Genomic DNA, 21,166 nt, shown 5'->3' with positions numbered 1-21,166 from the left:
ACACGTTAATTGGATTTTTTGGTGTTTTTTTTGTTTTTTTTTTTTTTACAGCTACGTAAAAAATCTGTCAGTATCTTGTACCTAAAAGTATTTAAAAAATTTGTGGCAATGAATGAATTGCAAACAAATGATCAGTAATCCCTTAATTTCTATATTAACTCAGCAAATATCTTAGGTTGTAATTACAAGTAGACTCTTAGATTATCCATTCGTAGAGGAGATATTTAAGAAGTTGGCGTCATTCAGATAAATAACAGACGCTCAAAATATTTGCATATTTCAGGTAATACATTCATTGGTAACATTTCAATGGTTTCAGAAACTAAGTACTGATGTCTTACTATGGATATAGGAATGCACTGGATTTAATCCTCTTCAGTAATCGGAATGATCACTAAGAGAAATGCATGAGAATTTTCTTAAGCCCTAAGACTTAAGGGCTGCCTTCAAATTACCCATCTCATTTTTTGAACGAGGCTATTCCCGTATAGGAGATTTCTTTACACGAATGTCTTTAAGCATCACAACTGTGTTTAAGCACATGTCAAATGATAGAGAAGGCGCCCCAGAACATCTCAGGGAAACAGAAGATGCTGCACATCACAACACCAAGCCTACCTTTCTGCATCAGAGGCAGTGCCTTTCCTAGTCTGTTTTTGGGTGCTAGATCTTTCAGACTTTCTGGAGTGCCTGCGGAATGAAATGTTAAAGAAATACAAAACATATGATGAATCAAGCCACGGTCATCTCATACAATGATAAAAGCAATAGACATGAAAAATGGCAACTATTGTACCTAAATGGTTTTGTCAGCCCGTACTTTTTAAAATAAAATGAAAATAAAAACCAGAACTGGTACTGTGTGGAAGACACAAGTTTCCCAACAGGAGACACAGAAGCTGGCACCCCATCAGTGTAGATGCGTTAAGTCTACAGTCTTGAGGTCATGGGGGTTCCTGCTGGCAACTGTGCCTTCCTGAGGAAGGAACAAACTCAACGGTGAAACGCAGTGATGATAAACGTGATGACAGTTGTGGTTTAGGTGCTGAAAGACCACACACGGGGGAAGTGCCCTCCACTCTGACAGGTTGAAACGTGGGGCTACAAAGATGTTCTCCTTTGCTTTTTTTCTCCCCCAAAATTATGAAGAAAAGAGAAGAAAAATGCTCTAGAGAAACGTGTTTGACATAAATAAAAGTATTTAAAAATCAACTATTCAAATTACTTTAAAAATGGTCATAAAGATACTTTTGCAGTCATGTAGCATTTTAAAAACTTAATCATACCTCACAAGTCAAAGAACTAATAAAGTTCCTGATTTACTCTATGTTCTAAAGGTAGGTATGTACATCGAACATTTGAAACCCGAAATGCATTTTCCTATAGAAATAATGCTTATACATAGAGTTTATTTCCCCAAGGCAGCTTACATATGTCCATTCAACCTAAAATCTGTCTGGACTACAATATATTTGAAAGAAAAAAAATATTGTGGTCAAGAAACTCACTTCTTTAAAACAAAACAGAGAAACCATAAAAAACATTATAGTTTATCTTGATAATTGATTGTCTACAATTTATCCTTATTTTTATTTCCTGCTATCCCTTCCTTCCAACAATGTTAAGGAGAAAACTGTCTTTTTTGGAGATATTATTAACATGTAACATCGTACTAGCTTCAGGCATATGACATAATTATTCAATATTTGTGAATATGACAAAATGACCACCGCAATAAGCCTAGTCAACACCCACCACCACTAGCTAGAAATTTTCTTTTCTTGTGATGAGAAACTTTAAGATCTAGTCTCTTGTCTCTACTCCTTTTACTTGTTAAGGCCAGATGCTCTGATATCCAGCATAGGTCCAGGCACAGGGATGCACATCAAAGTGCCAGGTCCGCGTCACAGGGCGCGTGCGCTTCTGGGGATGCTCGTCCCGCCCCTCCTCTCTCCCTGCTGCCACTTGCTCGGCTCACATGAGTTTGCCCTCAAACTCAGAATCTGGGTTTAGAATTCGGGTTCCAGCTGTGTATCCTTGAGACTTTCATGACTCTGACATCTCGCTTCTGAGGTGGCAAAAGGGATGTGACAGAGGAGGGGCATCTCTCCTTACCACGTCCCTAGACTAGTTGGAAATCAGTCCATTCCCCAGGAAAACTCTGGGCTTAGAGGGGTTAAGTCATTTGCTCTCACTCACATGGTTCTTACATGTCAAACTAAGAGTCTAGAATCTCAATGTCCATGAATGCATTGCATCTGTGGCATAAATGACACTGGATCATAGTAGCTAAAAGCACGGACTCTAGAGCCAAACTGGGTTTGATCTCTACTCTGTTTCTGACCAGCTGGATGATTTGAGTCAAGTTACTTAGCCTCTCTGGGCCTCAGTGTTTTCCACCTGCAAAATGGCAATAATAACACTATCACCTTACAGATTTGCTAACTCTAAATATTTCAGTATTACTCAGTATTTGTATTGTAGTATTTGTAGTTTTTTGCAGTATTGCATAGAACAAGGATTTGTAGTGCTTTTAGCATTACTTAAAATAGGAAGAGATCAATGCTATAAAAGTATTATTTAAAATGATAATAATATATATTTGTTTCTTGAAGATAAAAACTCTTATTCATGTGTAAGAGTATCAAACTCCATGTCCCATAACTGGATGACAAATATTCATGCATCTAACTTTTGTCCTTGTTTTAGTGTTTAACCCATGGATGCCCTTTTTTTTCCTCTTCAAATGCCACAGAAACGTACTTTACTGAAGATTCTTCTAAAGTTTCCTACAAAGGGCATGTCTTTATAATTCTTCTAACCACTTAAAAGAATCTTCAAGTTGAGTTAAAATGACATTCACTTGATTGTAATAATTCAGTGTAAAGCAAGAATAGAGAAGAAAATAGAAAATCCTACTGTCTTTTCTACCCCAAATCCTAAGTTATAGCTATGAATATACTGTATGTTTAAACACAGCTCTTTCTTGGAATAGGGTCTTATGATACGTAAACAGGAGAGGTTAAAACCATCAATTTATATCCTTGTACTATTTCCCTGAAACTGTTGATCATGTGATCATAAAATGGATCACAGTGAAAGGAACTACCTTCTGCCTTACATTACTCTTTCCTAAGTTCCTCATGGGCAGGAACTGTGTTTGGGTTATTACTGTAACATCAACACCCAGGACATAGTAGCTTCTCAATAAATATATGTTGGCTAGGTGGTTAAAAAAGTAATATTTTGTAATAGTCTACTGGAATTTGAGAATCTAAAAGGTTACGACAAGTAAACACCTAATCAGGGTTATACAGTTCAGCTTACATCAAATCAAATAAATTTAGACATAAAACTTGGCATTGTTTTCTGGTCTTTGGTAAAACCTAAGATACCATAAATAAGCAATGCCCTCTGGTTACTGCCTTATGCATAATGAGGTGTCAGTCATCATTACTGGCCCAACACATGTTCATCATGATGCAACCAGGCAGCATGGACTCAGTTTTAGAGTCTTGAGGGCCATCAGCATTCAGCTAGTCCATCTACAGCCACCTAAATCTACAGATGAGGAAAATAAGTCCCAGGAAGGTTAAGTGACTTGTCCAAGGGAATATGGGTCTGAGTCAGCTGGTGAGGCACCATCCTGGCCCATGGCCCTAGGTTCCCGCCCCCTCTGCCATCGAGCCTCCCAGTTCACAGGGCACAAATTAAGGTCCTTAAAAGCTATAAAGGTATATTCAAATGTAAGGTGTAACAATAATTATTGTATTATTAAATGGAAGCAAGAGTAATAATCAAAAAGTGAGGGCATTCCTAATTAAGTCTAATTTTCTGCAAGTTCCATTTTTAATTATTATTCTCTATTAGATTAAGTGTGAAGATTCATAAAATGTACTAATGAAAAGAAAGGCAATTGTTAAAATCTGTTTCTGGGCCACTTTCCTTTCCTCATCTATAACTAAATTCAGTTAGAGCAACTCCCTGAAGACACTGATAAATAAAACTTTTCTGAAGATACTACAATTCTATTAAAGTGGAAAATTAACATGCTAATAAGATGAAAATATAGTCTGCTTTGGGGAAAATGTAATAAATTCTACCACATAATGTTTTAATTATAATTAACACTGATATCATAAGAATCTTTATGTCTACATTTTGGTTGCCTATCCAGATGGCTTAATGTGAAATGCAAATCTCTATCATCTTGTTTCCTCATAACTTTGGGAAGGAAAAAATTAAATTTAAACAGAATCTACCTAAACAAGAAATGTTCACATACAGTGAAGATGGATGCATACCATTAAGATATATTTACCCTTTTGTTTATTATTGATATTTATGTCTATGACTATAGCCATTAAACAGACTCACTAAGTATTTCAGTACATGGGTACATTTCATTCATTTAAGAAAAGGACATCTTGGAAAAGCACAGATGATAAAGGATGTTATAAAGCAAACAAAAATGATTAGTGATGCACTGAATTTATAGGTGGTTCTACATTAACTCTGCATCTACGTGGCAAGTATGATGAATTCTGGAAGTGAAAAAGTGGGTCATTTCTTTATCTTATAAATATTTTAAATGGAGAAAGAAGATTCATCCACTTTGAATCAAAAGAAACCCCTTGATATTTAAGGATAAAGATTCCTATAGGCAAGTAGCTGCTTCCAAGTTGCAAAAGAAATCAGAACTAGATTAGCAGAATAATTCAGGAATTAATTTTAAACACAGTGGGATACTTTAATTTAAACTCCTGGAAAATAATGTGATTTTATCAAATATTTTCCATTTTATTTAAGTCACATCAATAAATTGCCTCCTTGAAAATATCATGTACAATGATGCAAAAACATTCCCAATCAAAACAACGGAGTCAGTAACTTCAAGCCAATGAAGTATCAACATACATCCCAAAATGTACCAAGTAAGAACTATCACCTCACATTTATTAGAACGGTCACTATCAAAACATTGTTTTTAATTTAAAAAGAATATGTTGTGTTTTCTTGAAAAAATATTTACCAAGAAGTTGAATTAGATGGTGATAATAATATTAATAATAACAGTAATTTATACTTGCCTTTCACTTAAGGATGATGCATTCAACTGTGAGCACTAAACTCAAAACCTCAATGCTTCAGGGATCTATTAAAATACATTTTTTCTAACTTGCCACTCACAAATTTTGGTTAATTTGAAGCCACAAGTAGCTCTCAATTTTACTAAGATTCATAACAGAGTTATGTGCACACGGATTCATAAAAGTTACTATTTATATATTAAAATAATGCCATTTACAAAGAAATACTTTGTTATTGGAGTGATGATTCTTAAAATTTTCAATATTTTTAAAATTTTGCAAGAAAATTTTCACTAGAATTTTAAAGTCACAAACATTCCCTGGGGTTCCAAACTTACGTATTTTTTCCTCATCCTTGTTTTACAAAATCCTACAACTTCTAGGAAAATTCGCTCCATGTTAATTCCAAATAAAGCTATTGTACCACTTGAGATGACATCAAGATTTCTTACTTGAGATGACATCAAGAATTCTACTGTTGAAATAATTATGGAGAATGCAAAATTGTGTGTGTGTGTGAACACACGCACTGTGTGAAATAAGACGGCAACTCAATGCTTTCCAACTTACTAGAGAGCTCTCTTAAGCAAATATTTACTTACTGTATTACTATGTTAGTTTCAAAATAATCAAATATGCCTTGATACCGGACATCCAAAGGCGATTATATAAACTGTCACTGATTTTAGAATATTTTTTTTTTAGCAACCAGTGACCTAGGGCAAAAGTCACCTGATGGCAAAATTCTTATGAACATTCACTGTCTCCAAATCTGACGCCATGTTCACCTCATTTGTGAATTGGCAGAAACTTCTGAATGAGTAAATGAAGCTAATAGGAGGTGAAATGCAAGTGTTGTGTTCCTGAGCAGTTGCCATGGTTACCTATGAATTTACCGTCAGCTGACGCGGTAATTTCTCTCTCATTTTCATAAGCACTTATATATTTTAATAATAAAAACTTATTGTAAATAACATTCTGTTCCCAACAGTAATATATCATAGTATCAAGCCATTTAAAATGTATTTCCTTTTGTTGAACACAGAATTTACTTACAAATAAATCATAATGAAAAGTAAAATGTATGTTCAGAATTATGTATTAGGAAGAGTTTCCTTTAATAATCTTATCTAAAAGGACTATTTCTGCCTCTAAAATCTACCTTTAAAATTACATATAAAATCTATGAAATCAAATAACATAATTCACATGTTATTAAAAGACAACTAATCTTCAACTAATCTTCATCTCATGTATGTAAGAACTAAAACTATTTGGATTTCCCTGTTGCTTATCCTAAACCCAGATAAACTTACATTTATATTCACTACAGAGACCATCACACTTAATCGTCTTATACTCTAGCAATCATTACATAAGATGAAATCCAGGATAGTCTCTTATAAGAGGAAATCCGAAGTTCCTTCACGGCCATGACACTGCTTTTCTTAAACACTGTTGTGACTCTAGCCATTAGAATAGTGCACACAGTAAAGGCACAAAAAAGTTTTGCTGAATGAATGAGTAGCAATGTGGGTGCACATTTTAAAATTTTATTTATACTATTATTTTATATTCTTATTTGAAAAAACTTTAAGTTTGTAATAATTTTTACATTGGAGATTTTACTAATTTTTCTAGTCTCATAAATTCTATCCTAGAAATCAGTTAGCAGTAGAAGGAACTAGATTTAAATTCCAAATACGTAAGTCATATTCACAGGTAAAGGTGTTAAAGATTAAAGCATAATAAAATATTCAAAAAGCCTCCATAAAATACCACCTTGGGGTCCAACATTTGTAAGAGGACTTATTAATCTTTTCTGAGTGACGGCGTTTAGTTTTTCTTTCAAATTGAAATATACTAAATAAGATGTCACCCATGTGATGACTGAATTTCTGCTTCACCAGAAGAGAAGCAGTCAAAACACCCATAACCTTTTGTAGCCAGTTGGGAAACGACATGGCCTACGTATAAGAGCCATCACTAAAGAGGAGAATTGGGTGAACAACGCCCAAGGAGGAAAACAAAGCAATGGAAATACATATTGTGGCACTTGTGACATCACAGCATGAAGTAGATTCAAAGCACTGATGTTATTTTTAAAAACCTACCTTGTTGACTGACCCTAGCCCTGGACAATACTTGGCTTAAAAACACAATATTCATAAAATAGATGAGAACGAGGTATTCTGTCTTAAATCAGGGAATAGGCCCCAAAGCCTAAACTTCATTATTAACAAAACGATGAAGATCAGACCATCAACCAGTATAACAAAAGAACAAGCTCTGCGATAGATTTTAATACATTTTAAAGCACCTGAGAATTTTAATTTAGTCAAGTGTAGACAAAATCAATAGTTAAATATGTTTCTAGAAAATCGAAACCCTAAGACAAATGCTCATTAAGAGAGAACTCTCCCGCTGGACCCGACTTTACTGTGTTTAAACCATGCCCTGTGCGTGCTAGCTTCACTTCAGGAAACATTCTAAGGTGCTTTATCAGAGGTGGATGCATTTAGTTTGGGAATCACCACCTCTTACGCTCTGGCCCCTAAAAGGAAGGCATCATAACCACATGGCTCTTGGCTACCCTCCACTTGGTGGCCTGCCGGCCTCTGGAAGCCACTTGTCTGTGGGGAGGAAGTGACTAGTACCTGTCATTCTCCGGAGACGCATGCTGGATTTGAATCCTGGGGCTAGGAGGCCGTCTCCTATCTAGAGAGGGGGACCATCTACCCCTGTTTGCCCAATGAACAAGACAGGAAAAAACAAGACATTTAGTAACTCCTAAAATAAAAGAATATATGGAACAAGAGGACTGGAAAATCACCCCAAAAAGTCAAAGTGTAGATTCTTTGCTCCATAAGTTACTCTTCATTTTTGCAGGCCTTGGAAAGATAAATGACAATATTGTAGGAAAATAAAACTTGCAGCCTTACATGTGAATAGAGAAACAACTTATTTGGGAAGGTGTCTGAAATCTCCTGTGTAATCTTGTCCTTTTAAATGTGGTGTGTGTCTGCAAAACTATACCTACACATAAATACATATGTATAACTTGACAAAGATGCATCCTTAAGAATCAGGCAGATGCCTGAATAAAACAGATTTAAGAAGCCACCAATGCTTATTTGATACGAGGTCTTGAAATTACTGGATAAAGTGGCAAATGAGGTGTGTGAATTTCATACAAAGCAGAAGCATAGTTTAAGTGGAAGAAATAAAACTACTCTCTAGTGTGGAAACAATAACATGAAGAAATGATTCATGGAGACGCTACCAGTGAAGTCTTAACAAGCTTTCTGGGGGAAAACTGCAGGGTTAGTAACTGAAATGAAAAAATTGTCAGCAAAACCCACTGATGGATAAAAGTGGGAAATACAGATAAATGCCATTGTAAAATAGTATTACCTTCAAAAAATCTTGTTAATCTTTACTTGCAAAGGCATCTGTCCATGGGATAAACAGCTGTTTTCTTATTTCAGCATTTACAAGAATACTGTTTTTATGATTAACAGTTAAATCAAAGTTTGAAACTTGGTTCATTCTTTCGTTAAACTATCTTGAGATTCTGTCTCTGCATAACCACAAATTACAGACATCCGGGCAAATACTGAAAAGAGGCCGTAAGGGACTGGACGGTCCAAATTTGGAAATTTTAATATATTCGATATGAACATTTTAAGCAGGATAATTTCTCTGCGTATTGGCTTCCTCATATGCAACAAGGGATCACTGAATGGGGTTTAAGACTCGTCTAACGATACGATTTTATAATAATCCAAAGAAGACCAGTCGTAACATTTTTTAAGAGCCATCTCTTTTTGCCGTTAACTTGGCTTCGTGGACTTATTACACAATTTGGACAAAAGCAGCAGAGGGCTATCAACATGTGACCAGGATACCTTTAGTCAGCAGGTGCTCTTCTCTGAAAGCCCCTGGGAAGACTCTTTGTCATCACTCAGCCTTGGATGGATGGAAGGAGGGCTCTGAGGAAGCCGTGAAGCAAACAAAGATACTTGAAAGCAGAATTTGGGCAGAAGAGAAAACTGTGTGGCATGTCCTCTGGAATGTGTTGTTTGTGAAATTAAAAACAAATTTGCATTCATTTCAAATTATTGAATGATTTTAAGTGAGTATATAGTTGGTCAATCCAATCGGAAGGCTTGAAAATGTAGCTTTGCACCTTACTGGCTTTTGTTCTGCAGACACAATAAAGAAAAACATTTCTAAAACCGTTGAAAACAATTATAGCTAGTGTTTTGCACATGCAATTGTACTCAGTCATGAGAAAACTTAAGGTGTTCTTTAAAAATACAGAGTTGATATGTTTTTCTTTAAACATTTTTGAAGGAATAAGTAATATTCACTTGACAAGATTATGAATAACCTTGCTTCCTGAGGCAAAATTCCAGTCCTTGTGTTTATTTAAACATGAAAAGTAAAGAAAAATGCTATAATTATGAAACATGCAGTGAAAGCCATGAAAGAGAGGGTGTACGTTTAGGAACAAGGCATTGTGAATGCAAGCTATTAAAAGGTAAACTTTTAGAAATATTTAGCATCATACATGTACACCTGTGCACTCAAAGTCCTTCTGAATATGCTGATATGCAGTCCCAATAACATAAATGTTTGCTTCACCCTCATATCTTTGATATGATGAGAGTAGGATCAAATTATACCCAATTTTTGTCCAAAGAACAGACATCACATAAGTTTTAATATCATGCATTTGTGAGCTTGAAATATACTAACGTTTTATATGTTTTTAAAATGTGTCCAACTTCTTTCTCTCTTTCTCCTATCACACAGAAGGACCAAAATTAGAATCTTTATTCCCTTATTATTGAGCAAAACACACACCTTCCACGTCCGTTTTCACGCCAGAAGCGAACATGGCAGGCTACACTGGAGTCATTAATCAGGAAACTGAACTAAAACAGCCCCTTCTTGATTTTTCTTCCCAACTGTCTTGCCTGCGGGTTACCTTAGTTGCATGATAAGTGCTTTAATCTCAGGTATTCTAAACTCATTAATTCAGAAACATCTATTTGTTGGGAGCCCATCCTTTTCTCTGTGCTCAGAACAGGAGGGGAAGGGTCACTCTGGTGGCTGTGGAACTGAAGGAACAGGCTGGGGCCTCCCCAAATAAGGGGCTACAGTATCTTGTTCTGCTTTGTTTGGGCAGTTACATCAACTACACCCAGCACAGAATAAGTAATGAATAAATATTTGCAAATATTTAAGTAGATAATAAGAGGATAAGATTTGAGGTTTGGGGGTAATACTGGTAAGAAGTAATAAGAAACTTAACTAAGAAATCAACAGTGGTGGTTTTCCCTGGTGGCGCAGTAGTTGGGAGTCTGCCTGCCGATGCAGGGGACACAGGTTCGTGCCCCGGTCCGGGAAGATCCCACATGCCGCGGAGCGGCTGGGCCCGTGAGCCATGGCCGCTGAGCCTGCGCGTCCGGAGCCTGTGCTCCACGGCGGGAGAGGCCACAACAGTGAGAGGCCCGCGTACCGCAAAAAAAAAAAAAAAAAGAAAAAGAAATCAACAGCAGTAAGGGGACCCACCGAGGAGATATAAGGACATAGAACTGACAGTCCTCAGCAAGCAATGAAATGGTTCTTACATTGGGGCTCTTCCCCCCAGCAAGGATATACCTTACAACAAAAGTGCGTGTGTTTAAATGTGTCATTCGTATGTATGCTTGCATATTTACACATCTTTCAGTGGTGCATATGTCCTGGCAGAGCATGGCTAAGCAGCTTAACTATCTAAAAGAGAGATTATATGGAAATGTAAACCATTCATTCCCTAAATAGCACACACAAAAAATATCTGTGAAGTTCTGTCATATTAGACACCAACCCTGAACAGACTAGAGATCTGATTATACAGTACATATTTTTATTGTCTATTCCCATTATTCATTTAGTCCTTTGAAACATTTTCCCCAATCCTATTTTAAGTGAAAATTAATATAGGTGCTTATACTTTGGCATAAAGTTTATTTATTTCAATTGAAGTTACAGTTAAGTTTTAGGTAGGAACTTCCTTTCTCTTAGGCCTCGTGTTTCCATGTGGAGGGAAATTCCTTTAAGTCCTACTTCGGGCCTCTCTCCACCCCAAGGAGGGAGGAGGGGGACTTTGTGTTAAAGAATCAGGCACTGATGACTTAGCCCTTTCTGGATTCCTCCTTCCTAATCAGTCTGCCTGCAAACAGCAAACCCCACAGCAAATCAACCTGCACAGCAGCCCTCAGAAGGCAGAAGCCTCTCGTGGTTCAGAAAGTGTGGCAGCCTCTTGGTGAGTCACCGGCAAGCTTACAACCTGAAGTCTAGCTTCTGAACTTGTTCACTGTATTTACGGTGATAATTAGATCCCCCACCTTGCAGTTCTTGGGTCTAGCTCACAACTGGACACAGATCCGGGAGCAGAAAATATGGGGTGTTTTTGAAGTTCCCCCAAAGCCCCAGATGGAACATGTACTAAGTAAAAAATAATAATGCTATCGCAAGAGATGGCAAGGCCAATACGATCCCTGACCTCCAGGAGTACAATCTAGTGGAAGAAACGAGCGTGACGAAGTGAAATAGAACGCATGTAATGTTACATGGGCCCAGAGAAGAGAGTTAATAATTCTGCCTGGCAAGGAAAGGCAAGCATGTGCGGGAGAGGTTAAGACAAGTTTTATAGACGAAATGGTTATTTGACTTCCTGTTTTGAAGAATGAGGAGAATTTTTAGGCAGACAACAAAGGAAAAAGGGTATTTCAATTTTAATGGGAAAAAGACTTGAGACAAAAAGGAACAGAACGATTAATAGAGCTTATGAGAAATTAACGGGGCAAGAATGGCATCGGAAGTGGGGATGGGCTATAGTATAATGAAGCGGGGGGGGGGCGGATCTGTCTTGGAGATTCTTGAAGGAGAACCGATAGGACTTCCTGTCTCATCAAATGAGACGAAGGAGCAGAAGTATTTCCAGATTTTGTGGATGGTTATATGTCAAAGCTGCCAAAGTACAGGGACATTTCGGAAGAGAAAGCATTTTGCTGGCAGAGGATGTGAGGGAGACAGTGCATTCGATTTCGACTTTTGATGCACACAGGGTCTACCAACCACCGAGAAATTTAGGCCTGGTTTGCAGGGGAGGGTCTGGCATGACCAGTTACAGTGGAGTGTTGTCTCCATATGTATTAGTGTGGAAACGTTTTTTTTAAGCTTATTTATTTATTTTTGGCTGTGTTAGGTCTTCGTTGCTGCGCACGGGCTTTCTCTAGTTGTGTCGAGCGGGGGCTACTCTTCGTAGCGGTGCGCAGGCTTCTCATTGCGGTGGCTTCTCTTGTTGCGGAGCACGGGCTCTAGGCACGCGGGCTCATTAGTTGTGGTTCGAGGGCTCAGTAGTTGTGGCTCACGGGCTTAGTTGCTCCGCGGCATGTGGGATCTTCCCAGACCAGGGCTCGAACCCGTGTCCCCTGCGTTGGCAGGCGGATTCTTAACCACTGCGCGATCAGGGATGTCCCAGTGTGGAAACTTTTGACTGATAGACATATAATTTCAGGGATGGGATGGGTGGGGTAAAAGAGGAAAGCTGAGGGGGAGACAGAGACAGGGAGGTTAAGCAGCCTGTAAAGGAGACTGCCTCAGCACAGAGGTGTTAGGGAATTTGTAGAGGATGCTGAAGAAAGGAGAGGTTAGATTTCTGGAAGAGGTCAAGGAAGAAGATAAAACATCCGAGGAAAGGAATCATTCTCCAGTGGCTCTAGAAATCAGTGTTTCTGAACACGTAAGCAACATTCTGCTGTAAAACCCGGGAAAGGAAAGGTTAACAGCAGGCCTGGAACTCACTCCTTCCAGATCAGGGAACAAGGGGGAACCGATAACCTCAAGCTGACCTTGACACAGATGAAAGTACAGGGACCTTGACCAGACCTCCTTGTAAGCATGCAGTGGTATTTGCTAGAGAAAAGATAAAAGAGAGTCCTTATCTATTCAAGGTCTTCAGCAGGGTACAACTAGTCTTTCTAGATCTTTCACTGTAAATGAACCCCAAATTTCCTGACTTATGGGTCATGACTGGATGGGGCAATGGGGTAACCCCTACGTATTTTTGCTAGTTGTGTAATCAACAGAATATATTATATAATGGAGATGCTCAAACACAGAAATTACTTCCTTTGCAAACAGTGTTTCCACGTGCCTGTCTCAAAATTCATCTGTTAACCTGGGCCAAACCATCCTCATAAGGGAGAAAAGGTCGGCCTGATGGTTTTGGGGTCCTTCGGGAAGAGAACATGCTAACTGTGCCTGGCGCTCCTTTATATTGGAATAATCAGTGAAGTGCGGTGTGGGGTACCGAGTCTGCTTTAACAATTTCATCTTTTGTACTAACACAGAACTTCCTTTGCTTTCAGAGTTAGTGAAGATACTCCAGAAAAGGGCATTAAGTAGGTATAACAGCATACACATGTTCATCAAGATAGTTTAGAATCAGCAAATTGTTTGACCTCGATAGGTTACAAGGCTGTGGAAATACTGATAGGTCACCATCTCAAGAATATAAAGTTATGTCTTTAACAACTTTTCTATAATATCTTATCTACTATGTATATGTCAGGCATTGATCAGCTCTCTGGTCAGTCACCAGAACTAAGTAACCTGGAAAACTCTCAAAGCTTCCACAGTTCCTACTCTCCTCACGTCCTGTCTGGGGACTTACAGGTGCATCTTCCAAAGAGCACAAAGCCCCCACTGCTGGTCCTACTCTGTCCTGTCTCAAAGCTGCTCAGAGGTCTGTGCGCAGAAGGACGGCATCCTCCACACCAAGACACACCTACAGCACCTGTAAATTTCCTGATGAGAACTCATCTCACTTTATTTTCTTCTTGACAACAAATTGACCCCAATAAGTTAAAGAACATTAGTAACACCAATTCCAGTCCCCTTTCATTTTTTTTAAGGGGAAATTTATTTTTTATTCAATAGATAGAGTGAATGTAAGTTTCAATCATATTTTCTCTTCTATCAAAAGTACGTATCATAAGTGAGTGCACTCAGACCTCACTATGACCTGTAAAAGAATCGTGGCCAGATTATTTGTCTACAGGTTGGCCTGTTCTAAGGGTATTATCAGAGATGAAATTCACCAATACATGGATCTGTGAATTCTCTGGCTTCAGAGCAACAAGAAAACACGTGCTCGACAGGCTTCAGTGACAGAATAAAACTGTACTGTCCAATGTAGTAGCCACAAGTGGTCAAGGAGCACTGTGAAAAAAGGAATGCAGGGCTTCCCTGGTGGCGCAGCGGTTGGGAGTCCGCCTGCCGATGCAGGGGACGTGGGTTCGTGCCCCGGTCCAGGAGGATCCCACATGCCACGGAGCGGCCGGGCCTGTGAGCCATGGCCACTGAGCCTGCGCGTCCAGAGCCTGTGCTCTGCAATGGGAGAGGCCACAGCAGTGAGAGGCCCGTGTACCGCAAAAAAAAAAAAAAAAAAAAAGGAATGCAAAATATCTCACTAACAGTTTTTAACTGATTATATGTTAAAATGATAATATTTCAGATATATACTAAAGTATTAAAGTTAATTTCATATTTTAATATGGCAAGCAGAAAATTTAAAATTATGCATGTGGTTCAAACTGTATTTCCCTTAGACAGAACCAATAGAGATGACATTTAAGATGTTAGGGTATCGTTGTAGTCAGAAGATTCCGCTGACTTCATTCTATCCTTGTTTTAACACTAACCAGAAACATATAAGGAAATAATAAGAAGTAAAAAAATATAAAAATATTTTTTCTTGCTACTCTTGTATATATTTTTTGGGGGAAATATACAACAAACAAGAATAATGAAACAATTTCAACTGTGATTTTAGAAGAGCCCATTCAACTAAAGAAGAGCCCGTTTCAACTAAAATTTCTTCTACAAATGTAAAGAAATACAAAAAGTTAGATTCCATTGTTTTCTATTACAAATTTTGCAAATACAAAAGAATACAAAATTAAAAAGTAGATATTTTTAGTAGGATCTTATGAAGACACTAAAAAATGAACATGTCTACCTGTACCAATCATTAAATTCCAGAAATAAACATCTCATAAATAAATGAGTAGAATCAGACTAGAAAGATTGCTAAAGGAAAGCTTTAAGCAGCCTCTGAAGAAGACGAAAAGTGGGTTACATTAACACAACTAAACATTTTCCCTCAGGATTTGTGAAGAGGTAGTATGCAAATTTCCAGTGAATGACTTCTAATCGAAAAGAGATAACAATTATAACCAAGACTATCAATTATAACCAAGTTTACTGGAATAGAATGTTCCACCACAATGGAAAAATTAGCTGCTCACACTTAGGAGACAGCGTAGTACATGATCATTGAATTAAAGTCAGAATTATTTATTAATCAATCAATGTAAAGTGTTAAGCAAAATTACGTATGTGTGTATATAATGTGCCTTTATTTTTGTAAGGCATCAGGAAATCTATGATAAACATACTATTTTTTGTTGAAATATAATTTAAGGCAAAACGATCTATATCAAAGAGCAAGTTGATTAAAAAAAAAACCCAAATATAGATGCACAAGGGAAGTATTCTATCTAAATAAGATTCTTGTTTTGCATTTATGGAAGACTGTAGTTGAACCTATAAATACTATTTATCAGCGGAAGTACTAGGAAAGTGATCTTCCCCTTCAGATAACTCACTGGCCCTCACAACCATATCAGCGTACCGAAGGCTCCCTGAGGAGGTGTAAAGAAAACCACTGAACAGCAACGAAAGGGGAAAAGCAGCAGCGAGAAGCAGTTACAAATCACGTCACGCCATTTGCAACGGCATCCACGGAAATGTGTGTATGTGCTCCCTCTGGCTCCGCCACATACACACATCTCTACACAGGCGTGTACAGAAGGGAGGGGAAATGCAGACAGTCGGCAAGTGAACATGGATGAATAAGCCGTGAGACTCAAGGACACAAAACAGAGTGATAGGGAAAAAAATGACTGTACAAAATGACAGGAAATTAAGAAAGTCTTTATACCTTTCTCGTTCTGGTGAATGCAAACTAGCATCTGGTCTCAAGCAGTTGGTACTAGCACTCCTCGCCCTGTCAAGGGAGGGCTGCAGGTCACTAGTGCCAGTGCATTGCATCCAGGGTGGAGGAGAAAGACAGAGAAAACAGAGAGAGGAAGACCAGTTAGAGAGGAAAGCATCGAGTCCTGTCCCCTTTACACAAAGTGCAGAATCACTGCGAGTCGGTTCATAAGGGTGTGAGCGCTGACAGGATGGCCGTGCACAGTTTTGTTTAGAAAAAGACACTAAACAAAGATTATGCTTGAATTGCTTTGCATAATTTTTTTAAAAGGGTCTCAGACTGAAAAAAATGAGGCTAACACACCTACTTATGAAAAAACTGGATACAGAAAGCACTGAAACAAAATGCCTAACACTTCATTACCAAGGACAGATGCCACACCAAAACAAAATGAAGGACAGCAGAGGAGGAAAATTTTACAACTCAGCTATTTTTGGTTCAAACACTAGACAGGGGAGGTGGACGGTATGACGTCCAAACGTCCTTACCTAACCAGAATCTCATCAGTAAACCTCAGTGCTCTCGAGTGAAAGCATTCATGGTGAAGGGGTTTGGTTTTAGTATGTGCAGGCAGAATTGAGCTCCACAAAGTAAAATCGTCCCAAAATAAAATAATATAAAATCAATTCTCATAATTGAAATCAACAAGTAAAACAACAAATAAATGACAAAGAAGACAACGACTAGAAATCTGATATTTGAATAAGCAGATTTCATTTAGAGAAATATTCCAGCATAGGTTTTATAATTAAAGCTATTTTGACTTTTTTATTGTATTTTTAAATTAGTTTTTATTGGACTATAGTTGATTTACACTGTTGTGTTAGTGTCTGCTGTACAGCAAAATGAATCAGTTATACATACGCATATATCCACTCTTTTTTAGATTCTATTCCCATATAATTAAAAAGTAATGAGCAGAGTTCCCTGCGCCATACAGGAGGTTCTTATTAGCTACATATTTTATATGTAGTAGACTGTGTATGTCAATCCCAATCTCCCAATTTATCCTTCCCCTCTTTCCCCCTAAAAGCTATTTTTAGATATCATGAGTTTTCTCTGTATATAATTAATTTTAAGAGGAAATGCTAATGCTTTATTAGAAAGTAAATTTGCTATTTTTAGTTGGTGAGGGATTAGGGATTAGTTTATAACTGAGACTCACTGTTATGACGCTTACCTGTAAATATTCCAGTGAGAACAGTTCTCTAACAAGGGCATCTTGGGCGGTAATGTTTTAGAGTGCCTAACAAGATGTCTGGAACATGGGAACGCAGACATGCAGGAAACAGAAAAATACATGTGAAGCGAATTTTATCAGGATATGAAAAAAGGAGGAGACTAGAAAGCTACAAACACAGATGGATCTTTTGTTTTTCTCAGAAAGACCACAATAATTATTTGAAGGTAGGAAAAGAACTGTTAAATATGGAATCATGGACATGTCTTCATAATTAAGATGAAGACTTAAGTTATAGTTTAAAAGCCTTAATTTGAAAAAGATTTGAGAACTACACTCTATGAAGTAACCAACATGAAACTTACTATTTAATCCCTGTTTAATATTATACCTGCTTCTATGGAAATAACTCATAGCTAAAAGTACTAAGCAAATAATTTATGAAATTTGGGAATTAATATGACTAAAAAGTTAATAGTCTAATAACAAGCAAAATGCTCACCAGCATTGCAGGGACAAGGCTGGTGACAGTATTGAAGGCAGTAAAGGAAGGAAGATCAAGAGGTGACTGCAGGGCTTCCCTGGTGGCGCAGTGGTTGAGAGTCCGCCTGCCGATGCAGGGGACGCGGGTTCGTGCCCCGGTCCGGGAAGATCCCACATGCCGCGGAGCGGCTGGGCCCGTGAGCCATGGCCACTGAGCCTGCGCGTCCGGAGCCTGCGCTCCGCAACGGGAGAGGCCACAACAGTGAGAGGCCCGCGTACCGCAAAAAAAAAAAAAAAAAAAAAAAAGAGGTGACTGCAGTGGACAAGTCCTTTCCATTTGTCACCTTCTGGATACAAATCCAACAGCAGGTAACATTTATCACCAGAAATTGGGTGGGATGGGTATTAGCTGCAACCAGAACATGAATTCTGACTTGGCAGAAACAAGGCCCAACATCATCTGAATTCCTTTAAAACCTATAAGGAATTCTGGACTGTCTATATCACCAAAGGTAAACTTGGTCCTGTCAATGAATGTTTTGGTAATTTAATAATGTTTCTACAAATTTTAACTGTCAATAATGAAAATCTATTGTCCATTTTGGCTTACATTAAAGTATGATAAAATCAGGAATAGAATAAACATTTGCTGAGGAGATATTAAATATCAAACACCCCCGTGGGTTTATTCATGTTTATACTAATGGTTGATTCAGGAAATCTTTTAAAGCTGTGGTTTAAAATGTATTAAAGTACCACATTCAAGCACAGATTGAGGACACTTTTACTGAAGCAAAGGATTCAGCCTGCTTCACAGACAGAATCTTCTTTTCAGCTCCTAAACCTTAGGCAACTGTCTTTAGTAACAAGTTGCTATACAACTTTTCTAAGCAATTGGTTCAAAAGTGAATTTTTTTGGGGGGGTTACACTCTAACAGGGGTCAGCAGAGAATGGAAATAGAATGAAAAGTGGCCCCAGTTTTTAGTTTGAAGGTCCACATTGGCTTTGCCATTTATTGGCTGTGAACCCGGATGATTCAAGTCATCAAGCCTTTTTCTACATCTATATCATGGAGGAAATAATCTTTCACAGGGATGCTGTGAGGATTAAGTGAAATGACAGGTACAAAGGGTCTAGGACACAGTAAGGGAGCCACAGCATTTTCTGTACAACATGACTGTCTCAGGAAAGGTTTTATGGAAGAAGCATTTGATAATGATAACAATGGGGGGCGATGAATTAAACAATATGAGACAGATTTCTGTAGTATGTGACTTTGATATGCTGTGCGTATGAAATCTCCAGGGAGTGGCTTTAATTTGCAAAGTTTCCAAAATATGTTTGACTCCCAGACTCTTAAATTGGCTGAACTTCATGCGGAACCAACTCCTCGGATCACATTTTTGGAAAAACTAGTTCAGTGGAAAACTTCAAACAGACCTGATTTGGAATCCTTGCTCTGTTACATGTCAAATAAAACTTTCTTAGCATCTTTCCTCATCTGTGAAATGAGGATAATAATGTTCATATGATACAACTATTGTCAGGACATGGAGATAAAATTCCTTAAATAATTACCACTGTGCTTGGTACTCAATGAATGTTATTTTCCTTGTTTACTGGAAAGTAGTAAATACACAGGTTTTATTCTTAAAAGTTGTAAGTGAATATGATAGGTTGTATTCTGAAGATAAGATTTTACAAAATGATGAAACTACTAGCTTATTCTGTTGTGCCTATCCTGTTATTTTACCTTCGAAAGTGGGATGTAACGGAAAGAAAAACAATATATTTAGTGATTCTGTCTAGCTTACTGGTGTGAATGTGTTAACAGTACCCACACGTTGGGGGCCAGGCGCACACCAGGTGCCTAATAAATATGAAAGCTTTGTTTTGTTTGTGTTTTACAGTTGCAGTCACCCCAACAGGACTATGAGAAAATTTTCTGAATCTGTAAAGAAATCACTCCTATTAAACTATTTGTCAGGACAACAAAGTAAGGCTGGAGGCTTTCGAATTATAAAGAATTGAGCTGACTTTTTACAATAGTTAGGATTTTACATTAGTTCTCCAGTTTGCAAACAGAACTAACATCCCTCATTTTTCCCTGTGGCATCGCACACAGGGCAGTAGTTATCACTAGCAGAGTTTAATACATGTAAAAAGTGAATTCTCATTCGGGTGATCACGTTCAATTCCTGAGCGGAAGCCCAGGTCCACACAGACACAATAAAGCTGCATCTGTGTTTGCCTCGCAGGTTTTCCGGGTACAGCTCTTTCCTTCTCTCTCCTATTTACTCTTTATGGCCATAATATTTGAAAGAGTTTATCTGTGTGTTGGTTCATTGTCTCACCTAGTTATTCTTTACCTTCCATTAACTTCACATTGACAATAAATACACACAGACTGTATTCTTTGAGTAATCTGTAAAAGGACTTATTTGGGATATGAGATCCAAGATGTAATGAGATGAAAATAAAGTGCTAGGTTCTCAGCTCCAATTTAGACGACAATAACGTATCCCCTCTTCTTCTCATCTTTAAGGAGGCTTTATACCATTACGTGTCGCTATGGGAAACTTGGTAGTGTAGCATTTCTGACCTGGTGAGGGTATGAAGGGAGGGAGGGCTTAGAAGTTAACAGGTCATATATCTGCACTCTTTATCAAGAAGGAAACTGAAGCTCAGCTCTTAAAAATGAAGTGGTAAAGATCTTATTAAAAGCAAATAGAAAGAAAACAACAGTAGAACCAAAACATAAAAATAAAAGAAGGCTAAAACAAAGTGAACTTATAATCACAGAAACAGTAACACTGCCATGCACAGCGGATCAGACCTCTTGTGTCTAGATATATGTGTGTGTGTGTGTGTGTGTGTGTGTGTGTGTGGTGGGGCTCACAGCGAGGTTATAGAATTTTAATTGCAGAAATCGGTTCCTCGGTTTTGGAAATGTGTAAACACATTTACAGCCACAGAGGCTCAGCAGCCTCTGGATTTCAAATACTTTGATAGAAAAGCAGTCTGTCTGGATCAGAATTCAAATATATTTGGAACCTTTTCCACAACCTCCATGTAAAACAAAACCAATTTGAACACTGGGGAAATTAATTTCACGTATTCGTAATAATACCGCTAAGGGGGAGACGGAAGCAGAGTAGAATGGAAAGAGTCATCACACACAGTTACCGTCACCAAATTCCTGTATTTACCTGGTGGTGTGTAGGCATTCTGCACTTCGTCCTCGTTTTGCTCTGGGAAGCATGAGAAGCTCACTGCACAGACAGGATGGGTGGTGA

The 21,166-nt window shown here is 38.0% G+C and overlaps 1 protein-coding gene across 49 annotated transcripts in view; it reads right to left on the bottom strand.

Annotated features, from left to right (window-relative positions):
* Window positions 1-21,166, bottom strand: part of RIMS1 (regulating synaptic membrane exocytosis 1) — a 474,220-nt gene that overhangs the window by 123,176 nt on the left and 329,878 nt on the right. For 15 of the 49 annotated variants that reach the window (XM_060283406.1, XM_060283403.1, XM_060283404.1 and 12 more), the window contains 4 exons: window positions 21,080-21,142; window positions 16,153-16,242; window positions 7,748-7,831; window positions 619-690 (listed from right to left, as the gene is read on the bottom strand). The exons of 5 other annotated variants lie outside the window; for them this stretch is intronic. In XM_060283406.1, the coding sequence (XP_060139389.1) occupies window positions 619-690; window positions 7,748-7,831; window positions 16,153-16,242; window positions 21,080-21,142 (309 nt within the window). The remainder of the gene's footprint in view (window positions 1-618; window positions 691-7,747; window positions 7,832-16,152; window positions 16,243-21,079; window positions 21,143-21,166) is intronic. 29 more of the 49 variants (XM_060283409.1, XM_060283416.1, XM_060283415.1 and 26 more) reach the window with 7 other exon arrangements.

The sequence above is a fragment of the Globicephala melas genome, chromosome 14 (assembly GCF_963455315.2).
Source record: "Globicephala melas chromosome 14, mGloMel1.2, whole genome shotgun sequence".
Classification (NCBI taxonomy): Eukaryota; Metazoa; Chordata; class Mammalia; order Artiodactyla; family Delphinidae; genus Globicephala; species Globicephala melas.
The sequence above is the reverse complement of the archived record's forward strand: the minus strand, read 5'-3'. Positions and strand labels throughout refer to the sequence as shown.